Genomic DNA, 26,514 nt, shown 5'->3' on the forward strand with positions numbered 1-26,514 from the left:
GAGTATATTCTGAACAGACCCACAGCCTGAGGTATTGCACTGTATATATTTTATTTCACAGCTCTTATCAAATACTTGCCAGCTAATTGCCCAGAGGAGTGGCTGCTTTCCGTGTGGCCTCTGAAGCACAGCCTGGTCCTCTATTACACCTAATGGACACCTTGTTCCCGTCAGCGTCACAAAGGCAAAGGCACAATGAGAAGAACTGCGTCCGTTTTTTAGAACTCCTTCTCATATGTAGACAGATAAGACAATATCCAATTATGCTCCCAAACTACAGACATCTGCCTTGGGGGAAACGCTGCTCACGATGGGCATCAGCTTCAGTTTATACTGCTGTAGGAGTGCATGTGCATGTGTGTGTGTGTGTGTTATGAATGCACGCGTGTTTACCAGTGTGTTGGGGCGATGCTGGGAGAGATGTGCGTGCACACACACAGAGAGGCTCGAGGCTGCTGTCAGCTGTCTTCCCTGTCGCGCTCTACCTCTGGCAATCTCTTAGCTTCCCTGTCTGCCCTCCACCCAGAGGTGCAGTCTAGGGCCAAGAGAAACAGAAACACGTGCACAATGATGACTCTAGCAGTTAACACTGACAAAAGAGAAAAAAGAGTGACTAACTAACCAACCTGCAGTAGACTCACATAACGAAGCACTGTTCAGCAATACAACAATAGACTACAAAAGAAAACAAGAGCATGAACACACCACAAAAACATGATGCTGAGCAAAGGAAACCACACATAAAATAGTGTTGTATTAAATAAAAACTAGATATAATACTTATAAAGCTATGCAGTATCATATAAAAATATTGAGGCATTTTTACATGACATTCAAAAGTAGGCAAATTTATTCTTTATTGATAGAAAATCAAAGTAGTGCTAACCTCTGAGGGACCTGCCTGGAAAAGAAACAGAAGGTTTATGCTGACAGCAATCTACATGTTTGATAGGAGTATTATTTATATAAGTATGTGCATGTTTGTTATATACATATAAGCTGGCGTGGTTGGAATAAGAAGGGCCCTCATAGGCTTATGTATTTGAATGAGTAGTCACCAGGAGCCTGGCCTTGTTGGAGGAGGTGTGGCCTTGTTGAAGAAAGGGCATCACTGGAGGGAAGGGGGGATGGGCTTTGAGGTTGTAAAAGCTCAGTCTAGTGTCTCTTGGCTCCTTCTCCAGCACCATGTCTGCCAGCAAGGCACCATGCTCCCCACCATGATGATGATGGACTAAAACTGAAACTGTAGCCCAGCCCAATTAAATGCGCTCTTTCATAAGAGTTGTCACGGTGTCTTGACTAACTCGGGTTTGGTTATAGATATCGTTAATTATGAAAGCTTAAGTTTTAGAGTAATAAAAATAAAACTGGAGGTCAGATATGGTGGCACACACTTGTAATCCCAGCACTTGGGAGGCACAAAAGGGAAGAGCACAAATTCTAAGCCAGCCTAGATACAAGGCTAGAGCCTGTCTCAAACACAAACAAAACTACCTTGAAAAGGCACCTTTAATAATTTTTTTAAATTTTCAATTACCATCTAACAAACTTTTCTTAATAGAGGTCTACCTGTATGGAAAAACCTAAGCTCCAATAAATATGCTTACAGTTGTATGCTTACAAAAATACAGTTATCACCCAAAAAGAATATTTAATAGCTACAAAACTATCAGTAAAAAGAGGGAAAAAAAGTCAAAATCTTTGAAAAGGTCAACTCCTTCTCTCCTGCAGGCCAGCAATGAGCTCAGACAAGTCACCCTCCCTCAGGACGCTGAGTTCCTTCCACCTCTTAGATCTGAACAAAGTAATCCTAGGCACACGTTTGCAAGTGCTAACTGTTCAGAGCAGACTAACCTTGGAAGATTTCCTTCGGCTTCTTCTTGTCCAGACTACCACCAGTTTATCTGGCTGCCTGTTAATTTAAAAAGAAAAAAATCAATTAAATATAAGCCATTTTAAACCAAATTATTAAAGTTTAGTTTTAGTATCTTTAAAAGGACAAAAGTGGGCTGGGGGTGGCTTCATAGATGAAAAGCGTTCGGCACCAGCACAAGAGCCTGATGTCACATGCCTAGCACCCACACAGGAGCTGTAATAGGCAGTGTCCTGGAACCTCCATGCTTAGGCAGAGACAGGAGGGTCGCAGCAGCAAGCCAGCCTAGTCAAAATGACAACTGCAGGCTCAGTGAGATAAAGAAATCAGAAATTGACCTCTGGCTTCTACACATGAACATACAGGGGGTGAGCACATGTGCACAAGCACGCACATACCCGCCACATATGCACCCAAAAGAACAAAAGTATCCACTACTTTAGATTACACAAAGCAGCCCAGCGTCAGGGTTCTGCATCTAAAACTACAGTAGATGCTAAATTCAGATTTGTAATATTCCCTCTGTAGACTTCACTTAAAACGCATACCAAGTTCATTCACTGAGACAAAGCAAGTGAGGTTCAACACTTGGAACTGACTGTAACTTTAAAAAGAAGAGCAGAAATCTGTCCCCTCCAAAGTGCTGCCCTTCTCAGACATCATCCCTTTTAGTTTAGAGAAAGTAAGCGTTAAAAAGGCACTTCCAGATGCTCTGTCTGTGAGTTACACTACTCTCCTATAGCTATCATCCGAACAATTCCTATAGCCTTCAAACATTTTCATAACCATCTAATTACTGCACAAAACAATGCTGTGCTGAAAAATATGCACAGTACAAAATATTACCTGTATCTTACAATAAAAAAAGAAAACTTGCCAAAGACAAATAACTGAGCAAAACTGACAGAACCCAACTGTAATTGAGACGTTGCCTGCTACTGGGAAGTCAAATACAATAATACATCTTTAGCTAATGGAGCTAGGTTTTCTTTCATGTTTCCGAAAACCAAGAAGAATATGATTATTAGTTACTTTATTTACATTTTCACTTTTAAAAACTCAATTAAAATGCTTCCCACGCCAGACTTAGTGGCACAAGCCTACAGTGCTGGATGCTCCCCAAGAGTGCGACAGAAGAGCTTAAGTCCAGCCCTGAGCAGAGTCTCCAGCTCAAAAGAGAAAGGGGAAAAGTCCAGAGCATTTGCCTAGCATGTATGTGAAGGCTCGGTAAACCCCCAATACTGAAAAAGAAGGTTATCATCTTAAGCATCAAAGAACACAGCATAAGTAAAAATAAACCTGCAACTACATACATTATAACTAAACTGCAGAGGGGCAGAAATGTAGAAAATCATAAAAGAATAAAGCGGCTGCTCCATAGACTTTTAAGTCCCGCTAAGCCAGCAGCACCATTTAGGACCAGCAGGAAAGGGCAACTGCTGCCCAGCCTGACCACCCGAGTTCTACCCAAATCCACACAGTAGAAGCAGAGAGCTGACTCCCGCAAATTATTCTCAGACCTTCACACATGATACAAGTACACACATATACAACATACATACATACATACATACATACATACATTCGTGTAATAAAATAGTTATACACATACAGAGATGCTGCAATTACAAGGTAAAGAGGCAAGATGTGCAGGCAAGAGAAATAAGGTAAATGCTAATGGGTGTTCTTTCTATGAGGCAAAACCTAAACATAATACACACAAAAAAAACAGCACAAAGGTGCAATAATGAAAGCTGGTTGGATAAAGACTTATTCAAATATATAATGTTTCTGATGTTAATAATAAGCAAAATGATGTAATTCAATTGTGAACAGTGTCCGGGTAATAGAGATAACAATTTCTATAAAACAGCATTTATCTAAGGCTCTGTATTAAGAGGACAATAACCCAAAATTAACAACAAGAGCAAAATACCCTCCTCTCCTTCCTCTCCCTCCTCTCCTTCCTCTCCCTCCTCTCCTTCCTCTCCCTCCTCTTCCCTCCCCCTCCCCTGCTCTCTCTCCTCCTCTCCCCCCATCGGCCCTCCTGTCTCCCCTCCTCTGCCTGTCCTCTCTCAATCTCGCCTGAGCTGTTGCAGTTTTAAGATGGCCTACCGAGACCCTACATATATCTGACGCTGTGGCCTCTAGTCAAACAGGATAACCATCAGTCTCAACTGCTAAAGCAGCCTGCACGGGACTCTGACTTGCCTTCTAATGTACCTCAACATACCGCAGAAGCATCTTCTCTCCAGCCAGGTCCTGAAAGCACACTCCTTAAAGTTCTTAGCATCGCTAGATGTCATAGGGGGGCATCCTACCTGATAAACTCTTATTTAGTAACCTTCTCTGTGAAATTTTGACCATGTATTATTTCTTCTTAACACACACACACACACACACACACACACACACACACACACACACACTCAGACAATTAATGTCCCTACCATGTTCCCTGTAAATACCCAAGCCATGACTCTATTTACATCCTTTGTATGTAACATAGCATCATTATTTCTATCTCCCCTACTAGACCATACAAACTGGTCACCGTTATCTGTTACTAGAAGCTGATAAAAAAAAATCTGGTATAAGGTTAAGGCCCAGTGAATGTTCGCTACTGAAAAGAATGAACCTAAGTTGCATTCAAGAATATCCAACTGGGGGGCTGGAGAGATGGCTCAGTGGTTAAGAGCACTGACTACTCTTCCCAAGGTCCTGAGTTCAATTCCCAGCAACCACATGGTAGCTCACAACCATCTATAATGTGATCTGATGCCCTTTTCTAGTGTGCAGTTATTGAACACTCGTACACATAAGATAAAAATAAAAATAAATCTTAAAAAAAAAACCTCAGGGGGGAAAAAAGGCTATCAAATTGCCAATTGGTTAATTAATCTGACGGGCTCTAAGTAAACCAGTAGCTACATGATGCATCATCTCCGCAGCCTATGTGACCTTCACAAGGCCTGAGTGCTTATCAAATTAAAGCCTCCTGGAAAACATCTTGAAAATACTGGTGCTTATCTTCCAGCCTTGGAGAATCAGATTTAATGGGTCTAGAGTGTAGAATTTTAATAATTCCACAGGGGATTCCAATAGTGCGGCGACGGCAGAGAAGCACCGGCTAGCACGGAGCATGGTCAACAACCCCCACTTCACGCTTCCACACGCGAGACTGTGACAACAAGGGGGTTGCTCGGGCACCGTGCCCTGCACTGCTGTTTGAACGTCACCTTCTCCTCACTGGGCTGAGACCCCTCCCACCCTCAACCTATTTTAATGCCTCAGGAAGGTGAGGGTTTTTGACATGGAAGAAGAGCAGGTCTGATCCCTAGCACCACGTGACACGCACACACTAAAACATGTCTGTATAGAGATGAGTCCAGTTTTCCATTACCACGCAAATGCTCAAAAGTAAGTTATGCTCAGTAAGAGCAGTACCAATAACGACACAACTGCCGGCTGCAATTAATATTTTAAGCATTCATACTGTGCTAAAAACAACCATTAAATATTTACTAATGCACTTATAAGAGAAAAGAGACATAGCCATTGTTAGAGTTTTCTCCAGCTATCAGAGGCCTGTTCTTACAGAACTATCAAAAGTCCAGAAAACCTGGTAGGGCTCAGGTTTCTGGGGGAATTCAACAACCATGCTTAGCCAGGTAGTAAGAGGGCAACCAGCCTTCTAGGAAAGATGAACAGGTGAGGGGCGACACCTTGCAGGTATTTAAGCGGCACACACATAGCATATATGATGTCACGTATGCAGTCATGTATGCAGGTATTTAAGCATGGACCTTTTGAGGCACACACATAGCATGTATGCCGTCATGTATGCAGGTATTTAGGCATGGACCTTTTGAGGCACACACATAGCATGTATGCAGTCATGTATGTAGGTATTTAAGCATGAGCCTTTTGAGGCACACACAAAGCATGTATGACATCATGTATGACGTCATGTATGCAGGTATTTAAGCATGGGCCTTTTGAGGCACACACATAGCATGTATGCAGTCATGTATGCAGGTATTTAAGCATGAGCCTTTTGAGGCACACACATAGCACATATGCAGTCATATATGCAGTCTGCTTCCTACAGAGTCTGTCTGAAGCTTTCACTGGAGACCTAAAGCCCTTTGGTGTGTTTACTGGAGCACATCAGCCCTGGAGGCCACACAGGCGGTCTAAGCCAGCCTGAGCCACAGAGTGACACCTTGCTCAAAACATAAGACGGAGAAAATAGACACCGCCTTCTCCCTGACTCTCAGAGACCATAGGATGAACAGCCTGAACTTGAAAGTAGTAACCGCGTGTCAGAGTGTGCTTCTGCCCGTGAGTTCTGGGGAGGAGGCGGGGGAGTTTTGAGGAGAAATCTAGACAGTAGTAGAGAAAGGAAGAGCGGGCATACAGTCCACACTACCACAAAGCAGGTAGCTCTAACTTCTCAACGCTGCAGCCATGCATCTGCCCTCTCCTTCTCACTGCTGGGCGGGAGGGTAAGCTTAAAGAAAATAACTTCTAACTTGAAAGTTAAATTCCTATACTCTTTCTACAATCATGTGTATAAACTTTAAAAAGTGTTTTTAAAACTCCAAAACTGTCACATGAAAATCAGTCACATAACATTCTGTTTTAGAATGTTCTCACCTTCCTGATGCTGCAAGCCCTTTCATACAGTTCCTCATGTTGTGGTGACCCCAACCATAAAATGATTTTCATTGCTACTTCTATACTGTAATTTTGCTATTATGCATCGTAATGTAAATATTTTTGGAGATAGAGGTTTCCCAAGGCAGTCACGACCCACAGGTTGAGAACCACTGTCCTAAAAGCTTCAGAAACATCCAATAAATGTTTTACTGGGTGCCTACCACATTCCTCATGCTGGGTGACTCCAACTGCATGCAAGTTTGCAAACCAGTGTGAGGTAACTAAAGCCAACTACCCAGCACAGTACTGGGGAAACACAAAGAAAAAGGGTCTTCCGCAGAAAGGAGTTTGTTCATAAATACCTCAGGATGCACACGCTGAAGCAATAGTGATAATAAATAACCTGCCCAAGAGTAGAGATTATTTGATTCAGAAGTTGTAAAAAGTGTAATTTACAATGGCGCTTTCAATGTAAAGTCCAACAACAGATGAGTGACTATTACAGTATGTGTGCTTAGAAAATTCTACAGCAATTTAAAATATTTTCTAAGGTCATTCATCAGCGTGTTACAATGCTTAAGATTTGTGTTAATACAGATTTTAGCTTTTTTTCTATGCTACATAATAAAAGAGAGTCCACAAGCAAATATCTCTCAATGAGGTATCAAACACTAATAATCAATAGGAAATAAACTTTTCTATTTTTTGTATATAATGAGTGCACATTATTGGTCAAAGTACTGAGAACAGATGAATGTTCAATGCCCAGCCATAAATGAGACATCTTTAACACACACACACACACACCCCATGATGCCCGGGCTCAGGGAGCAGTTCAGAAGAAAAGGTGGGAAGAATGTAAGAGCGGAAGGAAGCTGGGGGAAGAGGTATGAGACACTGAGCTCAGAACACGCCACAGCTGTGGCACTCGTGAACTCACAGCAACTGTGATTATCTGCACGAGGCTGGGCCAGTCAGCATCTGCCAAGGAACAGGAGAGCCGTGGGCTCCACCACATGAGACCATCATCAGCTGCGGACAAACTAACGCCCAAACTAAAATCCCATACTTGGGATTTAAAACAAAAACATATTTACATAACATGACTTCCACTACAGACGCCTAGCATCCTTCCCTGCTTCTATAGAGGCCACTCTATTCCAGAGTTAGGATCTACGAGTAATCACTCAGAATGCCAGATGACATCAGATGGCCTCTCTACTGAGCAGCTAAGAAACAGTAAGTTTCCAGCCATCGAGACAGCGCCAGAGGACCCCAGTTCAATTCCCAGCACCGCGTCAGATGGCTCACAACTGTCTGTGACCCCCATCCCCAGGGAGTCCAGAGGCTCTAGTCACCGAAGGCAGCCGCCCTCATGAGCAGACACATATATACACATACAACTAAAAATAAAAGCCTTTTTAAAGGAAACCTCATTAGGCTAGGCTATTTGTATTTCTATTTCTGGATATATATACTACAGTAACCCATCAACACCTCTTAAAACTCAGCAAAGCACATCCCCCCCCCCCTCTCGCAACATAATAGCTGTTATCTTGTAGGAGCTCGCATTTCAAAGTACTGAGACCAAAATGTAACCTAATCTTTTTCACTGATATGAAATCAATGTTTCCAAGGATAAAAAAGAACACCAATTTATATGTAAGCCTCTGGGCTATTTAAAAATAAGAAATCTAAGTCATGAAAATACAAAACAAGAAAAAAATAGGAGACCTTTAGAACATGAAAGTGCGTACCCTTCTTACAGAGACCAGGAACCACTTACAATGAGACTAACAAACGTCAAGTGCATAAACACTTGAGTACAGGAGCTTATTGGCCTGCAGAAAGGGCCCTCAGCTGTGTCAGAATGGTCATGGCCGGGTGCTAACAACACTGAAACAATGCGGACAATTATCACAGGAATACCTGGGCTTCACTCTTTCTCTAGTAATAGTTGTTACCCTTGAGTAGGTACACCTGCCTCCGCCTGCACTCTCATGCACACCTGACCTAATTACTCGCCCTTTATGCTTCCTTCACAAGTTATTTAGCAAGCTGTAATAACCCAACAGGATAAAATGGGTACAAACAGAAAGCACATTATGTAAACAAGCATATAGGTATTTACTTCCATTCTGTACAAGTTAATGACAGTCCCAATATGAAAGGTATAAAAGATCTTTGACACAAATAAAAACACAGTGTTAAAATTACATTTTGCATCATCTTGTTTTTTGAAAGTATCTCAGAGTGGCTAAAAATACTGAACTGATGAAAAACATGCTCTCTGGCTGACCTTTTATCTAGAACTCGCGTGCCAGTGTTCAGGACCGGGAGCACTCACACTGAGGAAGAGCAGCTTGGCATAAGTGAGCAGGGTACTGTTTGTGACAAGCCATCATAGAGCACAGAGTTTGGCAACGTAAAGAGTCACAGTTTTTCTGATATAAAGAAGTAATCAGCACAATGAGCTGTGTGTGTGAAAGGCCGATCTCCCAACAGTACTGATTGTGTTGTTGTTGTTGTTGTTGTTACTATAAGGAGCTACATGGAATATTTCCTTTAATTTAGCATTTTTCTTATTGTTCATTTCCTGGTCCTGTTGGGATGAACCTCACATGTCACACACACACACACAAAAAATCAGTATTCTGAGTGTATATGCCTGATTCCATGAAATAGATGCAAACAGAGAGAACATCAACCTAACCACGCCCTTCAAAATAATCGTACAATTTACTCTCTGTCTGCTCTGTGACTGATGCTTTAATCTGTCTGTCTTGATTCTGAATTTAAAGTTCTCAAGAGATTTCCTTGGGAGGAAAAGTATTCAAAAAGCATTTGTTGAGAAGGAAGCCAGCAAATTAAGATAAAAAAACAGAGTCACTGGAAGACAGGCAAATCTGGACTTAAATTCCAACTCATCTTCTGCTCGCACCATCAAGGCCCCAGGAGGCTTCTGACTTGAGGAATAAGAGCCCCATGGGACCAGCGTAGAAATATGTTGATAACACATGAGAATACTAATATTTGTGCTGTTGGCATGTGAGACTTGTTCAAATAAGCACAAGAAATGGAGAGTAAGTAAAAGGCTAAATTAAAGGAATCACTGTGGGCAGTACTATAAAACAATAAGGAAAATAATATTTTGGGGGAGATCTGTATTTCATACATACACAGCAATGACTCGCTGCTGTGTTTCTTGACTGAGAAATATCTTTATGTTAGAAAAATCAGGTAGCCAGTGACTGAGGAGGAAGAACAAGCAAGGATGTCCACACGTGCGCACGCACGCACACACCACACACCCATATAGACATATGTATATGAAAAAGAAACATAAATCATTTCTACTATCAAATGATACTATGTGTAAGAGAGCAAGAGTGGGGGATAGAAATAGAGAAGAGGGGAAAAAGAAAAAAGGAGGGGAGAGAAAAAGAAGACAGTATCCTCTCAAAAAGGAGGGCAAGCTACCAACTGCTCCATGCTTTACACGGTCAGTCTCCTCTTCAATGTGACATGCCATGGGTCATCTAAGGAAAACCTAATGTAAACGGCAAAATGCTATTACAGAAAAAAAAGAGGAAGAAGAAAGAAAGGAAACGGGAACTTGATGAAGCTGAGAGGACATCACAGGCCTGGAAAGCACACGAGATGGAGCTGCGGGGACGACACTGCAGGTGCTGGCCACGCATGCACAGGACCTGAGTCACACAAGGCCAGGCACCACGGTACAGGACTGTAATCCCAACACCGAGACAGGAGGGTCCTGAGGACATGCTGGCCAGTCAGCCTAACCAATTGATGAGCTCTATCTTCAGTGAGAGACCTTGCCTCAAAAAAGCAAGGTGGGGTGCAATACAGAAAGAGAGCCAACGCTGACCTCTGACCTCCACCATGTGCACAGGGAGCATGCAGCTGCATTTGCAGGCCCTGGGCCTCCCTTCTGAAGGGTGTGACTGCTCCTGCTTGTCTTGGCTGCACACTGGCCTGCAGTACAGATTGTCCTTGTCGTTTGGCATGGGTTAACGTCTCAGAACTTGCCTTGATCTCAGGAGAAGAGCCTGGGGGCTTGGACTTTTGCATAATGCTGCTAACTGTTCAGACTTTGCGGAAGGAATGAGTGTACTTCGGCTGTACACAGTATATACTTATATCACGTGAGCATGGAGTATGACTTCATTATTGTCCTTATTTGGAAACTTGGAGGTGACACTGTTTGAGGAGCACACTTAAGATGGCTACACTTGGCCATCGAGTTGACTGACCAGACCTCCAGGAAACCTCTAACCCGTTCTCCACATGTGTCTCTGAGGGTATGACGCGAGGGACGTGTGGGGCAAAGAACAGCCCCGAGTATGAGGACTGGGCCATCCTGTTGGCTAAGAGACAAGATGAAGCCAGAAGACAGAGCGGTCAGTAAAGTGTGTGTCGTGCGAGCAAGAGAACCCGATTCAGTTCACAGCTGAAACACGACAAGCCAAGCAAGGCTGTGCACACCTGTAATCCCAGCACTGGGGAGACAGGGCAGGCTGACGCCAGCTAGGCGGTCTAGCCAGCGCACTGGTGCCAGGGGCACGGAGAGCCTCCCTCAAGAGACACGGTGCGGGAGCATCACACTCGACACATTTCTCTACTTTTGATGGCATTTCATGAGCATTTAAATTAGTTTTCTTTTTATCTTCAATACATACTTGATGGGTTGCATATCTATACATTTTCTAAGCATGTCCTCTGTGTGTGTGTGTGTGTGTGTGTGTCTGTGTGTGTCTGTGTGTGTGTATGTGTGTGTGTGTCTGTGTGTGTGTGTCTGTGTATGTGTGTGTCTGTGTGTGTGTGTTCCTACTCAGTCCCTTTGTTTTACTTCATGTGCTTATGCCTAGCAGAATAAATTTATGATAATGCTGATGCTACATCTTCAAAAAAAAACTTTATAAAGAAAAAAAGACACCAACTGAATTATGGCCTCAACATGCATGCACACATTGGACACCTGCACACATACATGACTACACATACGCACGCCCCATGGATAACATCATACTCAATCAATAAGATGAAGATGAAGGCAAGGCTAGGCCTCCAGCTCCTACGTTTGCACAGGAAGTGCTGTGGAATACAGGAGGACAACAGGCACCCTACGGCCCTGACAGAACAGATCACTAGACAGCACCATTGCTGAGCTGGGCGGAGACTGAGCAGCTCTTTAACCCCTCAGCACCTGTGGTGCTGACAATGCTTATAAGTGGATTCTTTTCTTCTAGCCTGAGTAATACGTTAAACACAAGGCTCCTCTCATGTTAAAAGAATGTCAAAACTACCTACCAAGTATTTCATCAACAAGCTACCATTTCTATAGTTGATACTTACTTCCCCTTCAGAAGTTGAACTCAGTATAAAACAACATATCCATGTCTAATAACTGTTTTATATGCCAATTAAATATGGCCTAACACATCCATTCAGTTAGATACACTAGGAAACGCCATAGGAATGAGAAAATAGAACAAACTTCGTCCCCCGTATTTCTACAAATTAACTGCTGAAGCCTTTGTTCACTTCTTTTAGAAAATGCTAAACTAAGTAATTTAAGTTAAAAAAAAAACATTTTACCTCAACCAGTGCATAAAGGAACATTTCCTTGTCTACCCTACACAGGAGGTGCATGACTGTCAGTGAAATCATTTTCTGAAAAGTTTACAAAGGTAAGAAGTAAATACACATAAAAGGATCAAATACCGGACTGAAAATTCTTTTTTTTTGTTTGTTTGTTTGTTTGTTTGTTTGTTTTTTTGAGACAGGGTTTCTCTGTGTAGCCTTGGCTGTCCTGGACTCACTTTGTAGACCAGGCTGGCCTCGAACTCACAGCAATCCGCCTGCCTCTGCCTCCCGAGTGCTGGGATTAAAGGCGTGCGCCACCACTGCCCGGCCTCGGACTGAAAATTCTACTGTGCTAAATGCTGAACCTTCTCCAGCTCACATTCTTCTTTTTTTCCTTTCTAACCTTCTCAGGACTGCTTTATTTAAAAAAGAGAAAAGAAAAAGAAAAGAAAAGAAAATTATGCTATAGGAGAAGGCATAGAAATTTAGAAACCAAAGTTATTTCATGCAGAATGAAAGACATATATAACCTCTGAAACCCACCCTGGCACGTATATATCACAGTCAAAGAATTACCATTCCTAATATATTTGAAATTGCTACAAGGTTGTTGTTTCAGAAAGTACTATTGCATGTTTACATAATCCATGTTTTGACAAAAAGACACTTTATTTCTTAAGAGCACACCAAAGCTCTCAATCCCACATTCTAAAATACAGTTAAGTTTCTGTGCAAAATAACAATTTCAGGGTACTGTCCAAAATAGGGATATAATTTTGCCCAAAAGTTCTTAAAATATGACAAATTCGGCCTTAGTTTCACATTTAAACTAAAGCTCCTTAGTGAAAGAGATGCATCTCAGGATATCTAACCAAAACATGCCAAGTGCTTAGACTGTGGAAAGCTGCCTTAGAATTGAAGCTACCTCTTACACGTCAAGTCCCTTCCATAAACATAATTTATTTCAGCCAGGCAGTGGTGGCACACACCTTTACTCCCAGCACTCAAGAGACAGATCTCTGAGTTCAAGGACAGCCAGGGATGGAAACAGGGAGAAACTCTGTCTCGGGGTGGGAGTGGGGGGAAAGCTAAATAAATTATTATTTTCTTCTTAAACTATGACACAAATTATTTTTTAAAACTTCAGGAAGAATCAGGAATAGGGTGGGAGTCAAATCACACACCCAGTCTTTGCGCCGTAACGATAATTCAAGGTGCACACCTAGCATCAAACTAATCTTTAAAGATAACAAGAACAAACAGGAGAGCACATGAGAATGAGAACCTGTCAGCGATGACTGCCGCAGCCTGTCATCCTGCACGGGATCCTGGACCCATCAAACCTCTGCTAAAGCTCAGTGAAGTCTGGAGGTGAGCTAGCGGTGATGGGCCAGCAACTGCCTCACTCGGACAGTGCACCACGATCATGTGGACCTAAGTGAAGAACGCACACACACACTCCACACTCGCTTTTAACTTCCGACAATCTAAACTGATTGCAAATTTGAACAAACACACATACCATGACCAAGTAAAATGTGCTTTATATGTGTGGCTCTGATTCTACATTGAACAATTAATTATTGTGGAGCCTGGCACAGTAGCTCACACATATAAAGTCAGCACTCAGGAGACTGAGGCAGAAAAACTGTCTAAGCTGGAAGCCAGACTAGACAGTATAGTGATTCCAGACCAGCCTGGGCTGTAACATAAAACTCTGTGTCAAAACAAGCACAAACAAAAACAAGGAAAAATGTATTATAATATATAAGGCCACCAAACTAAAGAATAAAAGTAGTAACTGTCATTACATTCAAAGAAGTGTTTGACAAAATCTAATACTCTTTCATGATTAGAACCTCGCCCAACCACAAATAAAGGAAAACTTATTCAACTTATAAAAAATACCTACAAAAAACTTTACACTTAACCAGAACAAGGGGGATAAGCCTTTTAAAAAGTAGTTGTTAATTGAGAAAATACATTAAAGTTTCCCTACTTGTGTTTCAAATTAAATAGCACAGATTCTAAGATTGGCTTTTTAAAAAAAAAGATTAATTAGAAGATATGTATATTGTTTCAAAGAACCATTCTACAAAAGTACAAACAGTAAGTTTACATGCAGAAGCTTGGTAGACAACACTTGAAGCAAGTTGTAGAAATAAACATCAGTAATATGTGCTCAGTCATGTGACTTCCAACATACACATATCCCCTGGTACTCTCTCTCAGTCATGTGACTTCCTACATACATGCATCACTTTGGTACTCTCGGTCATGTGACTTCCAACATGCACACATCCCTCTGGTACTTTTACTAAGGACTTAAAGCCTGAATCTAAGCAGAAATAACATAAACCCAAACAAGGTCTGAAACACTGAGGTTAAACAACAACAAAAGCAACCAACAGTAACTGTGACAGCTAACTATAACATATAACCCTACACTAGTCTAAAACAACATTCTTTCTAAACAGAATTATAGTTATAATTGAGGAATTAAAACTAGTTCCATAAATTAACTAATATCACTATGTAAATGTTAATTCCCTAATAACGGTTGCTGATCAAGTTTACTGATGAATTTTAACTAGAGGCACAGGATAGACACACATCTCCAAAATGTCATTAGGTCTGAGGTGATTTGGACCTAGCTTCACAAAATGTAACAAAATTCCTCTCCTGAGTACACAGGGGTTTTCATGATTATTGTACAGAAGGGCTGACGGGGAACCTCACAGCAGAGAAATCCTGTAAACTAGGCGGAGGCCAGTGTCTTGAAGTCTGACTGTACACGACAGAGGGATAAGGTAAGCACAGGGGACACGCTGCAGCCTCCTGCAGAGGCTCTCAAACCTTTGGTTTCTTCACAGACTCCCCAGCTGACAAGCAAGAACAAACACCTAACCATTCTGCTTACTACGCAGTCAGGACCAAACAACCCAAGAAGGACATCGGTCCTAAAAGCTTACTTAGGTTGGCAACGGACAACTTCTCAAACCCAGTCATCAGATTGGCCACTGCCTCCCTCCTGTCCTGTTCCACACAGATTTTCATGATACCTGCCTTTTTTTTTCCCCACATGTAGCTGCCAAAATCCCAGCTTTGCAAAACTACAGCGTCACTGAAAGGAGTGTGGCTGAACTTGTGGGTCAGCAAGACAGCTCAGCTCAGCAGGTAAAGATGTTTGCCACCAAGCCAACACAACAAAAGCAAATAACCAAGTCCCATGAGGTCTCCGATCCGCACACGTGCACTGTGGCACACACGTGCTGCACACATTCACGCACACACTAAAACTGAACTTGCTCAAGCTTCTGTATGGCACAGTTTTAAGCATTTCTTTGGTATGCTCTCTGAGTTCACTGCAATGCTCCTGCAGGGTGACGCCAGAGGGAAACCAACGTGAACATAAAGGACACTTGCAAGGAGAAAGAGAAAAGAGTAAGACGGAAGGGCGGATCCAGCGACACTGCAGCTGCCCCGGGGAAGTACAGCAGCAATGCTAGAACAAATTCCCACCCTTAGCAGCTTCTCAACAGTCTCTGCTTACATCGAAGAGCAGAAAGAAAATCTGCCTTTAAATCAGTGAACCTGATGGGCTGGAGAGATGGCTCAGTGGTTAAGAGAACTGACTGCTCTTCCAGAGGTCCTGAGTTCAATTCCCAGCAACCACATGATAGCTCACAACCATCTATTATGTGATCTGATACGCACTGTATACATAATAAATAAATCTTTAAAAAAAAAATCAGTGAACCTGCCCATGTGCTTCTACTCATGATGACAGGTGTACAGGTAGCAAAGTGACCTCACATTCTTCAATAAAGAAAAATCACCAACTAGCTGACCCATAGCAGGGAAATTCTAACCCTTAATTTGCAAACCTTTCTAAAACAGCAACAGGAAGTGTCACCAGACTCCGGCAAAGCTTTCCTTGAGCAAAGAGCTGGAAAAAGAATAAAACGCAGGAGCTATAAACCTCAAGCTCACGTTCATGGGCAACTTGGAAACCTGAAAGCTACAGAATCACAGCACCGTCCCTGGCACAAGGGAGTGGAACCCGTCCTGTCCGCAAGGCCCTCCAGCGACTCAGGCTAGCAGGACACATAGCAGTGACAGGAAGACGTCAGTTACACCGGCCAGCGTGCAGCCCCTCCCTGCATGTGGTCGGTAACCGATCAAACGTGGGCTAATAAAAATCAAAGAACTAAAGTTAAAGTTTTGCTTAATTTAAATGTAGATTAAAGATAGCTACCTATGATTCTTTACTCCTGAGCTGGATAGCACAGAACTAGATTTCTACTAAGCGTTGCTTCTTTAGATTTTACAACCTTGGTTTAGACTAGATGACAAATAACTAGGTTCCTCAACCATATCCTCTGAAAGGAATTTTATTAAAAGTCAACAGAAACATTACCAATTTAACAGTAAATCTATGGAATTTTGGTCTGGTTTGGTTTGGTTCATTTTTACTGGGGTCTCTATATAGCCCAGGCCTGGCCTCTCTCCAGAGGTCACAGTGGTTTTTGCCTCAGCCTCCTGAGTACCAAGATTCTATAGCACTAGGCCACCACACCCAGTTTCATGTTGGGTTTTTTCTCTTTGGGGGGCGTAGTTTCATAATAAAAATCCTCTTTAAGTTTTAGGAAAAGAATCAGTACATGAGCCAATGTGTTTCTCCTTGGCCTGTAACTCTGCTAAATCTAGTGTCCAGCGCGTTTCTCGCCAGGCCCTAGCAATGCCCGCTCTCCTGATCCTGTGGAACCTCAGCCCTGCGCTATCTATAGCTCTACGTTAGTCAGCACAGCTATTTTAAATTCTTAAGTTGACAAACTTGAACATATGCAGGGGAGCAACCGTTACAGTACCTTTGATTCAATGATAATTTTTACAATTTTTACAATTTAGATGTGTTTTTTTTAAATAGCAATGCAAGAATTAATTTTTAAAAAATGGTAACGTTTTCTGTAAGTCAAACTTGCCAAAGAAAATCTGCAGGTGCCTGTTAGTCCATGCTCCTGAATGGATCCCACTAAAGTAGGAAACACGGGGGCATTCTGTGGTCACCTCACTCCCTGCCCTTCATCCTCAGCTCAACTCTGTTAAAGACGCATGCAAAACTCCTCACGCGGAATAGCAACACCCTTACTGAGCAGTTGTTTAAGATTGCTTGTGCCTTAGCTTCCCCTTAGCACACTGGACTGTGTTTAAACCACACAGTGAACTACTTCAGTAAGTCTTCTGTTGGGGATTTCCTACAAAGTTTGAACACGTTTAGTACACCAACAGTACACTGCCAATAGTGTCAAAGCTTAAGTTCTCTGAGCAACTTAACTGCAAAAGTAATACAAGACCAAGCTAAACCCTAAGAGTGGAACTTTTCACATAATACTGTAACATTTCATCCCAGAATCCTTTTAAACCCAACTTTTTAAAATAAGCAAACCAAGAAAATTGAGAAAGTTGTAAGAAAGTTGCTAAAAAAAAAAAAAAGATACAATTTACTCCCTGGCTCCTTTCTTCTTTTAAAATCATGACAGGAAGAAAACATTTCAGAAACACTTCCACAGGGGGAGAGACAGCTCAGTGGTTAAGAACAAGTATTGTTCTTGCCGAAGACCCGAGTTCAATTCCCCATGCCCACACCAGGCAGCTGACAATGGCTTGGAGCTCCGTCTCTAGGGGATGCCTCTAACCTCGGGTACATGTACATATATACACATGAATACACAATTTTTAAATTTAAAACACTGCTGTAAAGAACTAGATCTAGGCTGGCATAGAACTCAATGGTAGTGCACTCAGTGCTTAAGGCCCTGGGAAGGGAGGGAAGGGAGGGAGGGACGGAGGGAGGGAAGGAGGGAGGGAGGGAGGGAAGAGGAGGAGCAAAGGAAGGAAGGAGGGAGGACAGGAAAGCCTATCACTGCTATAGGGCACACACAGTGAGGACAATTTAGTCAACTCATAAGGAATTAACTTTGTGTACTTAGCTCTTACACTTACTTGAAATGATTACTAAAGAAAACTGTATAAACTGATTTTGCTCCAGAAACAAAAATATGTACTTCTTCTTCCCAAATGCCAACAAATCACCAAAACAACTCATTTCAGCTCAACACTCCAGGCTCCCAGGTTTACTATTTGGTCTCTCTAAGTTTTCAGCACCAATTCATTTTTTCCAGAACACTCCTAATGTTCAGGTTAATTTTCAGACTTGGGACTCTCTCTAGCCTTGACCGTCAGATAGGGCGGAGGTAACAATGGGTAGTTTACTGAGTGCATACCAGGTCACACCTGTTCTAATGCCTTCAGGGTGGCTTCATTAGCCTCCCAAACAACTCTCTCCTATAGCACAGATACTGTAACATGCCCATTGTGGAAACCAGGTGTCCACACTGGCAGGAAGTGCGGATGCTTTGCACATACAAAACTGAATGTTCCCCAAAGTTGTCTGACTAATGAGACACCATGGGTACCTTGAGCTCCACTTATGCAGGAACTTTCGTCTTTCTGTTCTATAGCTACTTTGTGCTTTGTTGTTTGTTTGTTTGTTTGAAAATATGGGTTCACTCTGTAGCCCAGACTGACCTGGAAACTCTCTTTGTAGCCAAGGCTAGCCTCGTGCCTCCCTGGTGTTGGGATTACTAGTGTGTGCCACTACACTCAGAGGAACTTTTCTTAAAGGGCCAGACAATAACTACTTTAAGCTTTGCAGCTACCCAATCTAGGTGGCAATGACCCGATTCTTGTTATAGGATAAAGGAAACCTCACAAATGTAAAAGAAGTGCCATGGCTTTAATCTGTGTACTTTACTAACAACTATAGGTGGTTGACTCAGACCAGGACTGGAAACTCTCGTCTGTTCTAGAGGAACACTTAGTCATGGGCAGAGTTAAGTATTTAGGTAAACACAGCAATGATCAATTATGGCACAAAAAGCCTCCATTATGTGTCTTAACCCATCACAACTGAATTTTGTGAAGCTGTACTCCTCAATGAGTAAGCATCTCACATCTGAATGAAGCATCAATTCCAGTTTTAAACGTCACTCCCAAGACCACTACCATAAAGTTAAAAGCAAGTTAGCGAGAGGCAGGCGGTAAAGAACTCAGCAGGTACAAGCATCTGCCACAGTCTGGATACCTGTGCTGGCTCCCCAGATCACAGCAGAAAGAGAGAACTGACTCCCAAAGAGCTGTCCTCTGATCTACACACACACACACACACACACACACACACGAGAGAGAGAGAGAGAGAGAGAGAGAGAGAGAGAGAGAGAGAGGACAAGTTCAACTTTTTCCAAGAAATAAAATGAGACACATAATTTACAACACAAAGACTTGTCTCTCTAGAAGCAAGCTCAGGTGCTGCGGAGCAATAGCACTGAAGCCACGCTTCGGCACAGTCTCTCTCCCTTACAGCTAAGATCTTCACTTCTCCCCCTCCCGCCATTGCTGGTAACATCAAGACCCATAGCAATAGCCAAGCCCACATCTTACACTCTAAATTTCTTGACTACCAAAAAATAAAAATAAAAATAAAATGAAAAGGCCTCTCTATAGTGGCAAACAGATATAATGGGTTCTTCTCACTTGCAAAAGTCTTTTCTTCCACTCCAGCCCAGTCACCAACTACAGAGGGCCACACTTTAACAGTCACAGTCACCGTGGGGACAGGAGCACCTCCAAGGTACGAGAGCAAGATGCTCAATATAAAAATGTATTCCTAAATTTTTAAAAGAGAAACAAGCACATGCTTATATTTTAAGGCACACAAAATGAATGGCAAGTATACCAGGAATGTCTGCTCACATTATAACACTGAAACTCGTCTTCTCCTCGGCCTTACAACAGTGCCCGTCACATCCTCCAAAACGCAACATCTCGCTGATTTCTACCACCCGCCTTTCCGCCTGGCTCACGCTTATCTCCACCCCAACAACCCAACGTCCTCAAGCTCTGTAAATCATAAGCCTCACTTTTCCGCCAATTACCTCACCTTTCGTAGCCCTGCTTTCCAGCCTATGTCGGCTGGCTGCTAGCTATAACACTCCCACGGTTGCTCTCCATGCTCCCTCTGACCCTAGGCTATATATTGTGGAAAAGCTGCTGGTGTTTGCATCCCTCTGCATTTCAGAGTTAAAGGGCCTAACACTAGCCAGCAATCCTACCTCTCCCTCATCAAGTCTTCCTCACCTTGACCATTTCACGCCTTTCCTGCCTCAAGCCTCCCATAGCTGTTTGTAGCTCCTAATTCTGCCCTATGAAAACAGGCTCTCCAAGGCTCTTTCCAACTTGTCAAATCCAAGGCTATTTTGCTCCCCCTCTTGGCAGTATTTCATTAACCAACATTTTCTTCTTGATTTGCTTTTTATGTTTGAGTTCTTGGAAAATACTTTTTTTTCTTTTTGTTTAAATAATATTATAGTCAGTGCCCTTTAACCACTGAGCCATCTCCCCAGCCCCATTTTTTTTTTCTTTTTCTTTTTCTTTTTCTGTTTTGGTTTTTCGAGACAGGGTTTCTCTGTGTTGCCTTGGCTGTCCTGGACTCACTTTGTAGGCCAGGCTGGCCTCGAACTCACAGTGATCTGCCTGCCTCTGTTCCCACAGTATTCGGATTACAGGAAAACACATTTTCTTCCCTCTATTTCACTTCTACCTGGTTCAGTGTCTCAGGCCCCAGATCTCAACTCTTCTCAACCTGGATTAAAGCCACAGTAAATTTCCCACAGTTCCACAGTTGTGTCACATCTATAAAAGCTCTACCTTCTTCTTTCCCATAGGAGAGACCCTTATAAATTAACTGATTTAGTTAAGATCTGGATGTCTCAAACTTTAAGAAACCTTAAAACAAAAAACTAGTGATTTCTCCCTCACACCAAACCTTTTCCTCTACTGTGACCTCATCCCTTTTCATAACCTACCAGCATGTTCTATCCACTGTACCTTCCATGTATTCACTAAGCTGCACTAGTGCATCATTTGTCAAAACTCACTGGATTCTGCACTTAAATGAATGTTTCACTGTGGGTAAAAAATGAAAATGTGCCTTAATCTAGTATGATGGTAGTGGTGGGTTTGGACACGTGATACACAAACACAGCCCTTTCTCCATAGAGCCACCAAAAACAGACAGACAGGCAGGCAGGCAGGCAGACAGACAGACAGACAATTACAGTCCTTTGCCTTCTCCCCTGGTTACCTTCTAGATATTTGGGGGTAAGGCCTTATTACTGAAGAGTCCTACCTACTCAAGTCAAGAGGCATGGAGAAAGTCAACTTGTCCTGACCTGGCTAGCTTCTACAGCGGTGGAGGGGTCTATGCGAGGTCAAAGTATTCAATCGTCTTCCCCAGAATGTGAACCCTGCAAGCTATAATAACTGGCCTGCAAATTTATGTCCACTAGTACAAAAATTACTCGAATGTTATGGGAATAAGCAACCACTCCACAAAACTCAAGCCCGGTTCCACTAACTGGGACTAACACCTGTGGCTGACCTGGTCTGAGGCCGAAGGAGCCTAATACTATTTACTCTGTGTCCTGGTTTGCTTTCTGTTGCTGCGATAAAACAGTGACCAAAGGCAACTTGATGAACAAAGATTTTATTTGGCTTACAGGCTTATAGGCCATCATTGAGGAAAAACAAGACAGGAATTCAAGGCAAAAATCCCACCGACTTAGAAGCCAAAAGCCCTTAGCAATGTCCTATATGATCTCGTCTCCTGCCAGGCCCTCACACTTAACCTCTTCCACAGTACTCCAGACACACCTTTCCAGATGCTCCAAAGCTATGCCAAGCATGCTTCCAATTAACTCAATTTTCTTTTCTAAATTCCTCTCAAAAGTTGTTTACATCAAGGCTCATGCAAAGCTACATCATGCTACTAGTGCATACAGAAGTGCTTAACTAAGCCACCCAAAGAAGTGGGCCTGAAATGAACACTCCGCGACATAATCTGACTTTCAAAAATTAAGTTAATACCTAAAAGTATGTTTAGCCTTCTAATGTCCAATGAGAAAACAAAATTGGTACCAGGGCAGTATTGAACTTACACAGTGGAAGAACATTTTTTATTTCTCAAGTCCTAAAGTAAAAAGGTATGTAAAGATGTGTGAAATAATGGAGCAACTGAAGAGCTACTTTCAATTTTGTGTGTGTGTGTGTGTGTGTGTGTGTGTGTGTGTGTGTGTGTGTCTGTGTGTGTGTGTGTGTGTATTTCTTGAATTTTGAACCATATAATTTTATTACATATTTAGAAATTATCGCTCACGTGGTAAAGTGATTGTCATACAAATATAAGGCCCTGAGTTCAGTCATCAGAACCCACATAAAAAGGCCAGATGTGGTAGTGTGTACCTGTAACCCCAGCCCTGGGAGTCAGGGACAGGTGGATTCCTGGTGCCCAGTAGCCAGCCAGTACAGCCTAATCCCTGTTCCAGGCAACGTGAGAGACCTATCTCAGCAACAGCAACAGAAGCACAGTGCACAGCACTGAAGAACAATATTTGAGCTTGATCTCAAGTCCCACATACCCATTACACACACACCACAAAGAAATATACATTCTTAGAGAATAAGGAGATGGCTCAGTCATTAGAGTAACTACTGCGCAAGAATGTTAACCTCAGTTTGGATCCTTAACACTCCCATAAGAAAGCCAGAGGTGTGAGCACATCTGCAGCTCCAGCACTGGGGCAGGCGTGGGGACACATCTGTAACTCTAGCACTGGGGCAGCTGTGGGGACACATCTGCAGCTCTAGCACTGGGGCAGGTGTGGGGACACATCTGCAGCTCTAGCACTGGGGCAGGTGTGGGGGCACATCTGCAGCTCTAGCACTGGGGCAGGTGTGGGGGCACATCTGCAGCTCTAGCACTGGGGCAGGTGTGGGGGCACATCTGTAACTCTAGCACTGGGGCAGGTGTGGGGGCACATCTGTAACTCTAGCACTGGGGCAGGTGTGGGGGCACATCTGCAGCTCTAGCACTGGGGCAGGTGTGGGGGCACATCTGCAGCTCTAGCACTGGGGCAGGTGTGGGGGCACATCTGCAGCTCTAGCACTGGGGCAGGTGTGGGGGCACATCTGCAGCTCTAGCACTGGGGCAGGTGTAAGGCACATCTGCAGCTCTAGCACTGGGGCAGGTGTGGGGACACATCTGCAGCTCTAGCACTGGGGCAGGTGTGGGGACACATCTGTAACTCTAGCACTGGGACAGGTGTGGGCCACATCTGTAACTCTAGCACTGGGGCAGGTGTGGGGCATCTGTAACTCTAGCACAGGGGCCAGGTGTGGGGGCACATTTGTAACTCTAGCCCTGGGGCAGGTGTGGGGCATCTGTAACTCTAGCATTGGGGCAGGTGTGGGGCATCTGTAACTCTAGCACAGGGGCCAGGTGTGGGCCACATCTGTAACTCTAGCACTGGGGCAGGTGTGGGGCATCTGTAACTCTAGCACTGGGGCAGGTGTGGGCCACATTTGTAACTCTATCACTGGGGCAGGTGTGGGGCATCTGTAACTCTAGCACTGGGGCAGGTGTGGGCCACATCTGTAACTCTAGCACTGGGGCAGGTGTGGGGCATCTGTAACTCTAGCACTGGGGCAGGTGTGGGCCACATCTGTAACTCTAGCACTGGGGCAGGTGTGGGGCATCTGTAACTCTAGCACTGGGGCAGGTGTGGGCCACATCTGTAACTCTAGCACTGGGGCAGGTGTGGGGCATCTGTAACTCTAGCACTGGGGCAGGTGTGGGGCATCTGTAACTCTAGCACAGGGGCCAGGTGTGGGGGCACATTTGTAACTCTAGCCCTGGGGCAGGTGTGGGGCATCTGTAACTCTAGCACTGGGGCAGGTGTGGGGGCACATCTGTAACTCTAGCACTGGGACAGGTGTGGGGCATCTGTAACTCTAGCACTGGGGCAGGTGTGGGGCATCTGTAACTCTAGCACTGGGGCAGGTGTGGGCCACATCTGTAACTCTAGCACTGGGGCAGGTGTGGGAGCACATCTGTAACTCTAGCACTGGGGCAGGTGTGGGCCACATCTGTAACTCTAGCACTGGGGCAGGTGTGGGAGCACATCTGTAACTCTAGCACTGGGGCAGGTGTGGGAGCACATCTGTAACTCTAGCACTGGGGCAGGTGTGGGGCATCTGTAACTCTAGCACAGGGGCCAGGTGTGGGGGCACATTTGTAACTCTAGCCCTGGGGCAGGTGTGGGGCATCTGTAACTCTAGCACTGGGGCAGGTGTGGGGGCACATCTGTAACTCTAGCACTGGGACAGGTGTGGGGCATCTGTAACTCTAGCACTGGGGCAGGTGTGGGGCATCTGTAACTCTAGCACTGGGGCAGGTGTGGGCCACATCTGTAACTCTAGCACTGGGGCAGGTGTGGGAGCACATCTGTAACTCTAGCACTGGGGCAGGTGTGGGCCACATCTGTAACTCTAGCACTGGGGCAGGTGTGGGAGCACATCTGTAACTCTAGCACTGGGGCAGGTGTGGGGCATCTGTAACTCTAGCACTGGGGCAGGTGTGGGGGCACATTTGTAACTCTAGCACTGGGGCAGGTGTGGGGCATCTGTAACTCTAGCACTGGGGCAGGTGTGGGGCATCTGTAACTAGCACAGGGGCCAGGTGTGGGGGCACATTTGTAACTCTAGCACTGGGGCAGGTGTGGGGCATCTGTAACTCTAGCACTGGGGCAGCTGCGGGGGCACATCTGTAACTCTAGCACAGGGGCCAGGTGTGGGGGCACATCTGTAACTCTAGCACTGGGGTAGGGGAGCAGGGTGGAGACAAAGTAATCCCCAGGGTTCCATGGCCAGCTAGTCTATTTGGTGAGCTCTGGCATTGGTGATAGATCCTTTCTCAAAACACTATGGTAGAGAGGAACAGAGAAAAACACCTCATGTCAACCACCAGCCTCCCCAGGAACAACCACACATGTGCATGCACATACACACGTACATGTTGTCACATATACAACGATGCATTCATACATACATCACTCACATATGCATGTACACAAAAACTTTTAATCAGTTAATTTAAAACAAGAAAATGAATTTGTAATGACACTGAAAACAAAGAAATAATAAATATAGGCTTTTAGGCAACAGGTTTTGATTACTCTTTAGTCTGCTCAAGTAAGAACTAGATGAAATATAAACCTATATATAAAAATGTGTTCATGTATAGAGATGATGGAGAAATATATAAACAAAGTATGTATTCCTACATTATGGTTCATGTCAGATACTGAAGAACTCTCACCAGAATCTAATGCTTCAACCTAGTTAAATTAACATCCTATCTATACCCTGTCAACTTTAAGCAGTTTCCTTAAACACCTGTGTGACCATACATACAAATTCATATAGTAAAGGTGCCATTCAGAAAGCCAAAGGTTTACATGTAGCACACACCAAGAATTTAGGGAAATCTGAGGCGCGGCCTTTTCTTTCAGATGGATTTCCAATGGCCCATCTTATCAAGAGGCTTATCATTTAACCCAAGATTAGTTGTTAAATGACCTGGGGCCACAAGAGAAGAGGCAACCACAAAAACACACCCACAGCCACAGCCACACCCATACCCACACCCAGTCTCCAAATTAACCTCTGCCTCCTTACGTGGCAATCTGCTTGTGGACGAGACCTGCAAAACAGATGAGCCCCTTTTTCACTCCTCCTATGGTCTGTCAGGTACAGGCTCACACCCTGTGGGCATGACCAGAGAACAAAGGAAATGCTTCTCTACGCCTCAGTCACAGAAAGAGCATGTCCTCCTTTAGAAAGCATCCTCTTGCACCACACAGGGTAGCTTTCCTGAAGCCTATACCACCACCACCTTCACTCCAGCAATTTGCAAATACTTGCAGAAGACCGTTTATGTCTTATGTTACCTTAGAGTCAAGAATGGTCCTACTTATGGTTGAGATATTGCTCCTGAAGTTATAATGTATATACCATGGATTTTGTTAAACTGTACACTGTAATTTAGAGAATCTAGTTCCTGAGCACTGCAAATGCCACCATATCAGGAAAGCTTTTAAGTAGCCAGGCGGTGGCACCTGTGGACACAGACCATCACCCCATCAAGTACAGTCCTATCGGAATGGTGGTTTTCTTTGTATGGTTTATTCTTTCCTCTCTAATTTACACCAAACCTTTTTCTCATCCTCTGCACATGTATAATTCATCTTTAATACCACTTACTTTTCAATCAGAATCTCTAATTTCCCCTTCCTCAACTTTTGTTGTTCCACATCTGTAAAGTAATATCCAAAGCCATAAAAGCGAGCCTGGGATGCAGCTGAGCGGCAAAGAGCACTGTTTGCCATGCGTAAGACCCAAAGTTTAAGCCCCAG

The 26,514-nt window shown here is 43.7% G+C and overlaps 1 protein-coding gene across 18 annotated transcripts in view; it reads right to left on the bottom strand.

Annotated features, from left to right (window-relative positions):
* The window catches only part of EHBP1 (EH domain binding protein 1), a 298,811-nt gene that overhangs the window by 229,633 nt on the left and 42,664 nt on the right, over positions 1 to 26,514 (bottom strand). For all 18 annotated transcript variants that reach the window (XM_084798375.1, XM_084798377.1, XM_084798376.1 and 15 more), the window contains exon 3: positions 1,855 to 1,912. In XM_084798375.1, the coding sequence (XP_084654501.1) occupies positions 1,855 to 1,912 (58 nt within the window). The remainder of the gene's footprint in view (positions 1 to 1,854; positions 1,913 to 26,514) is intronic.

The sequence above is a fragment of the Acomys minous genome (genome assembly GCF_964271855.1).
Source record: "Acomys minous genome assembly, chromosome: 10".
In the NCBI taxonomy this organism is placed as follows: domain Eukaryota; kingdom Metazoa; phylum Chordata; class Mammalia; order Rodentia; family Muridae; genus Acomys; species Acomys minous.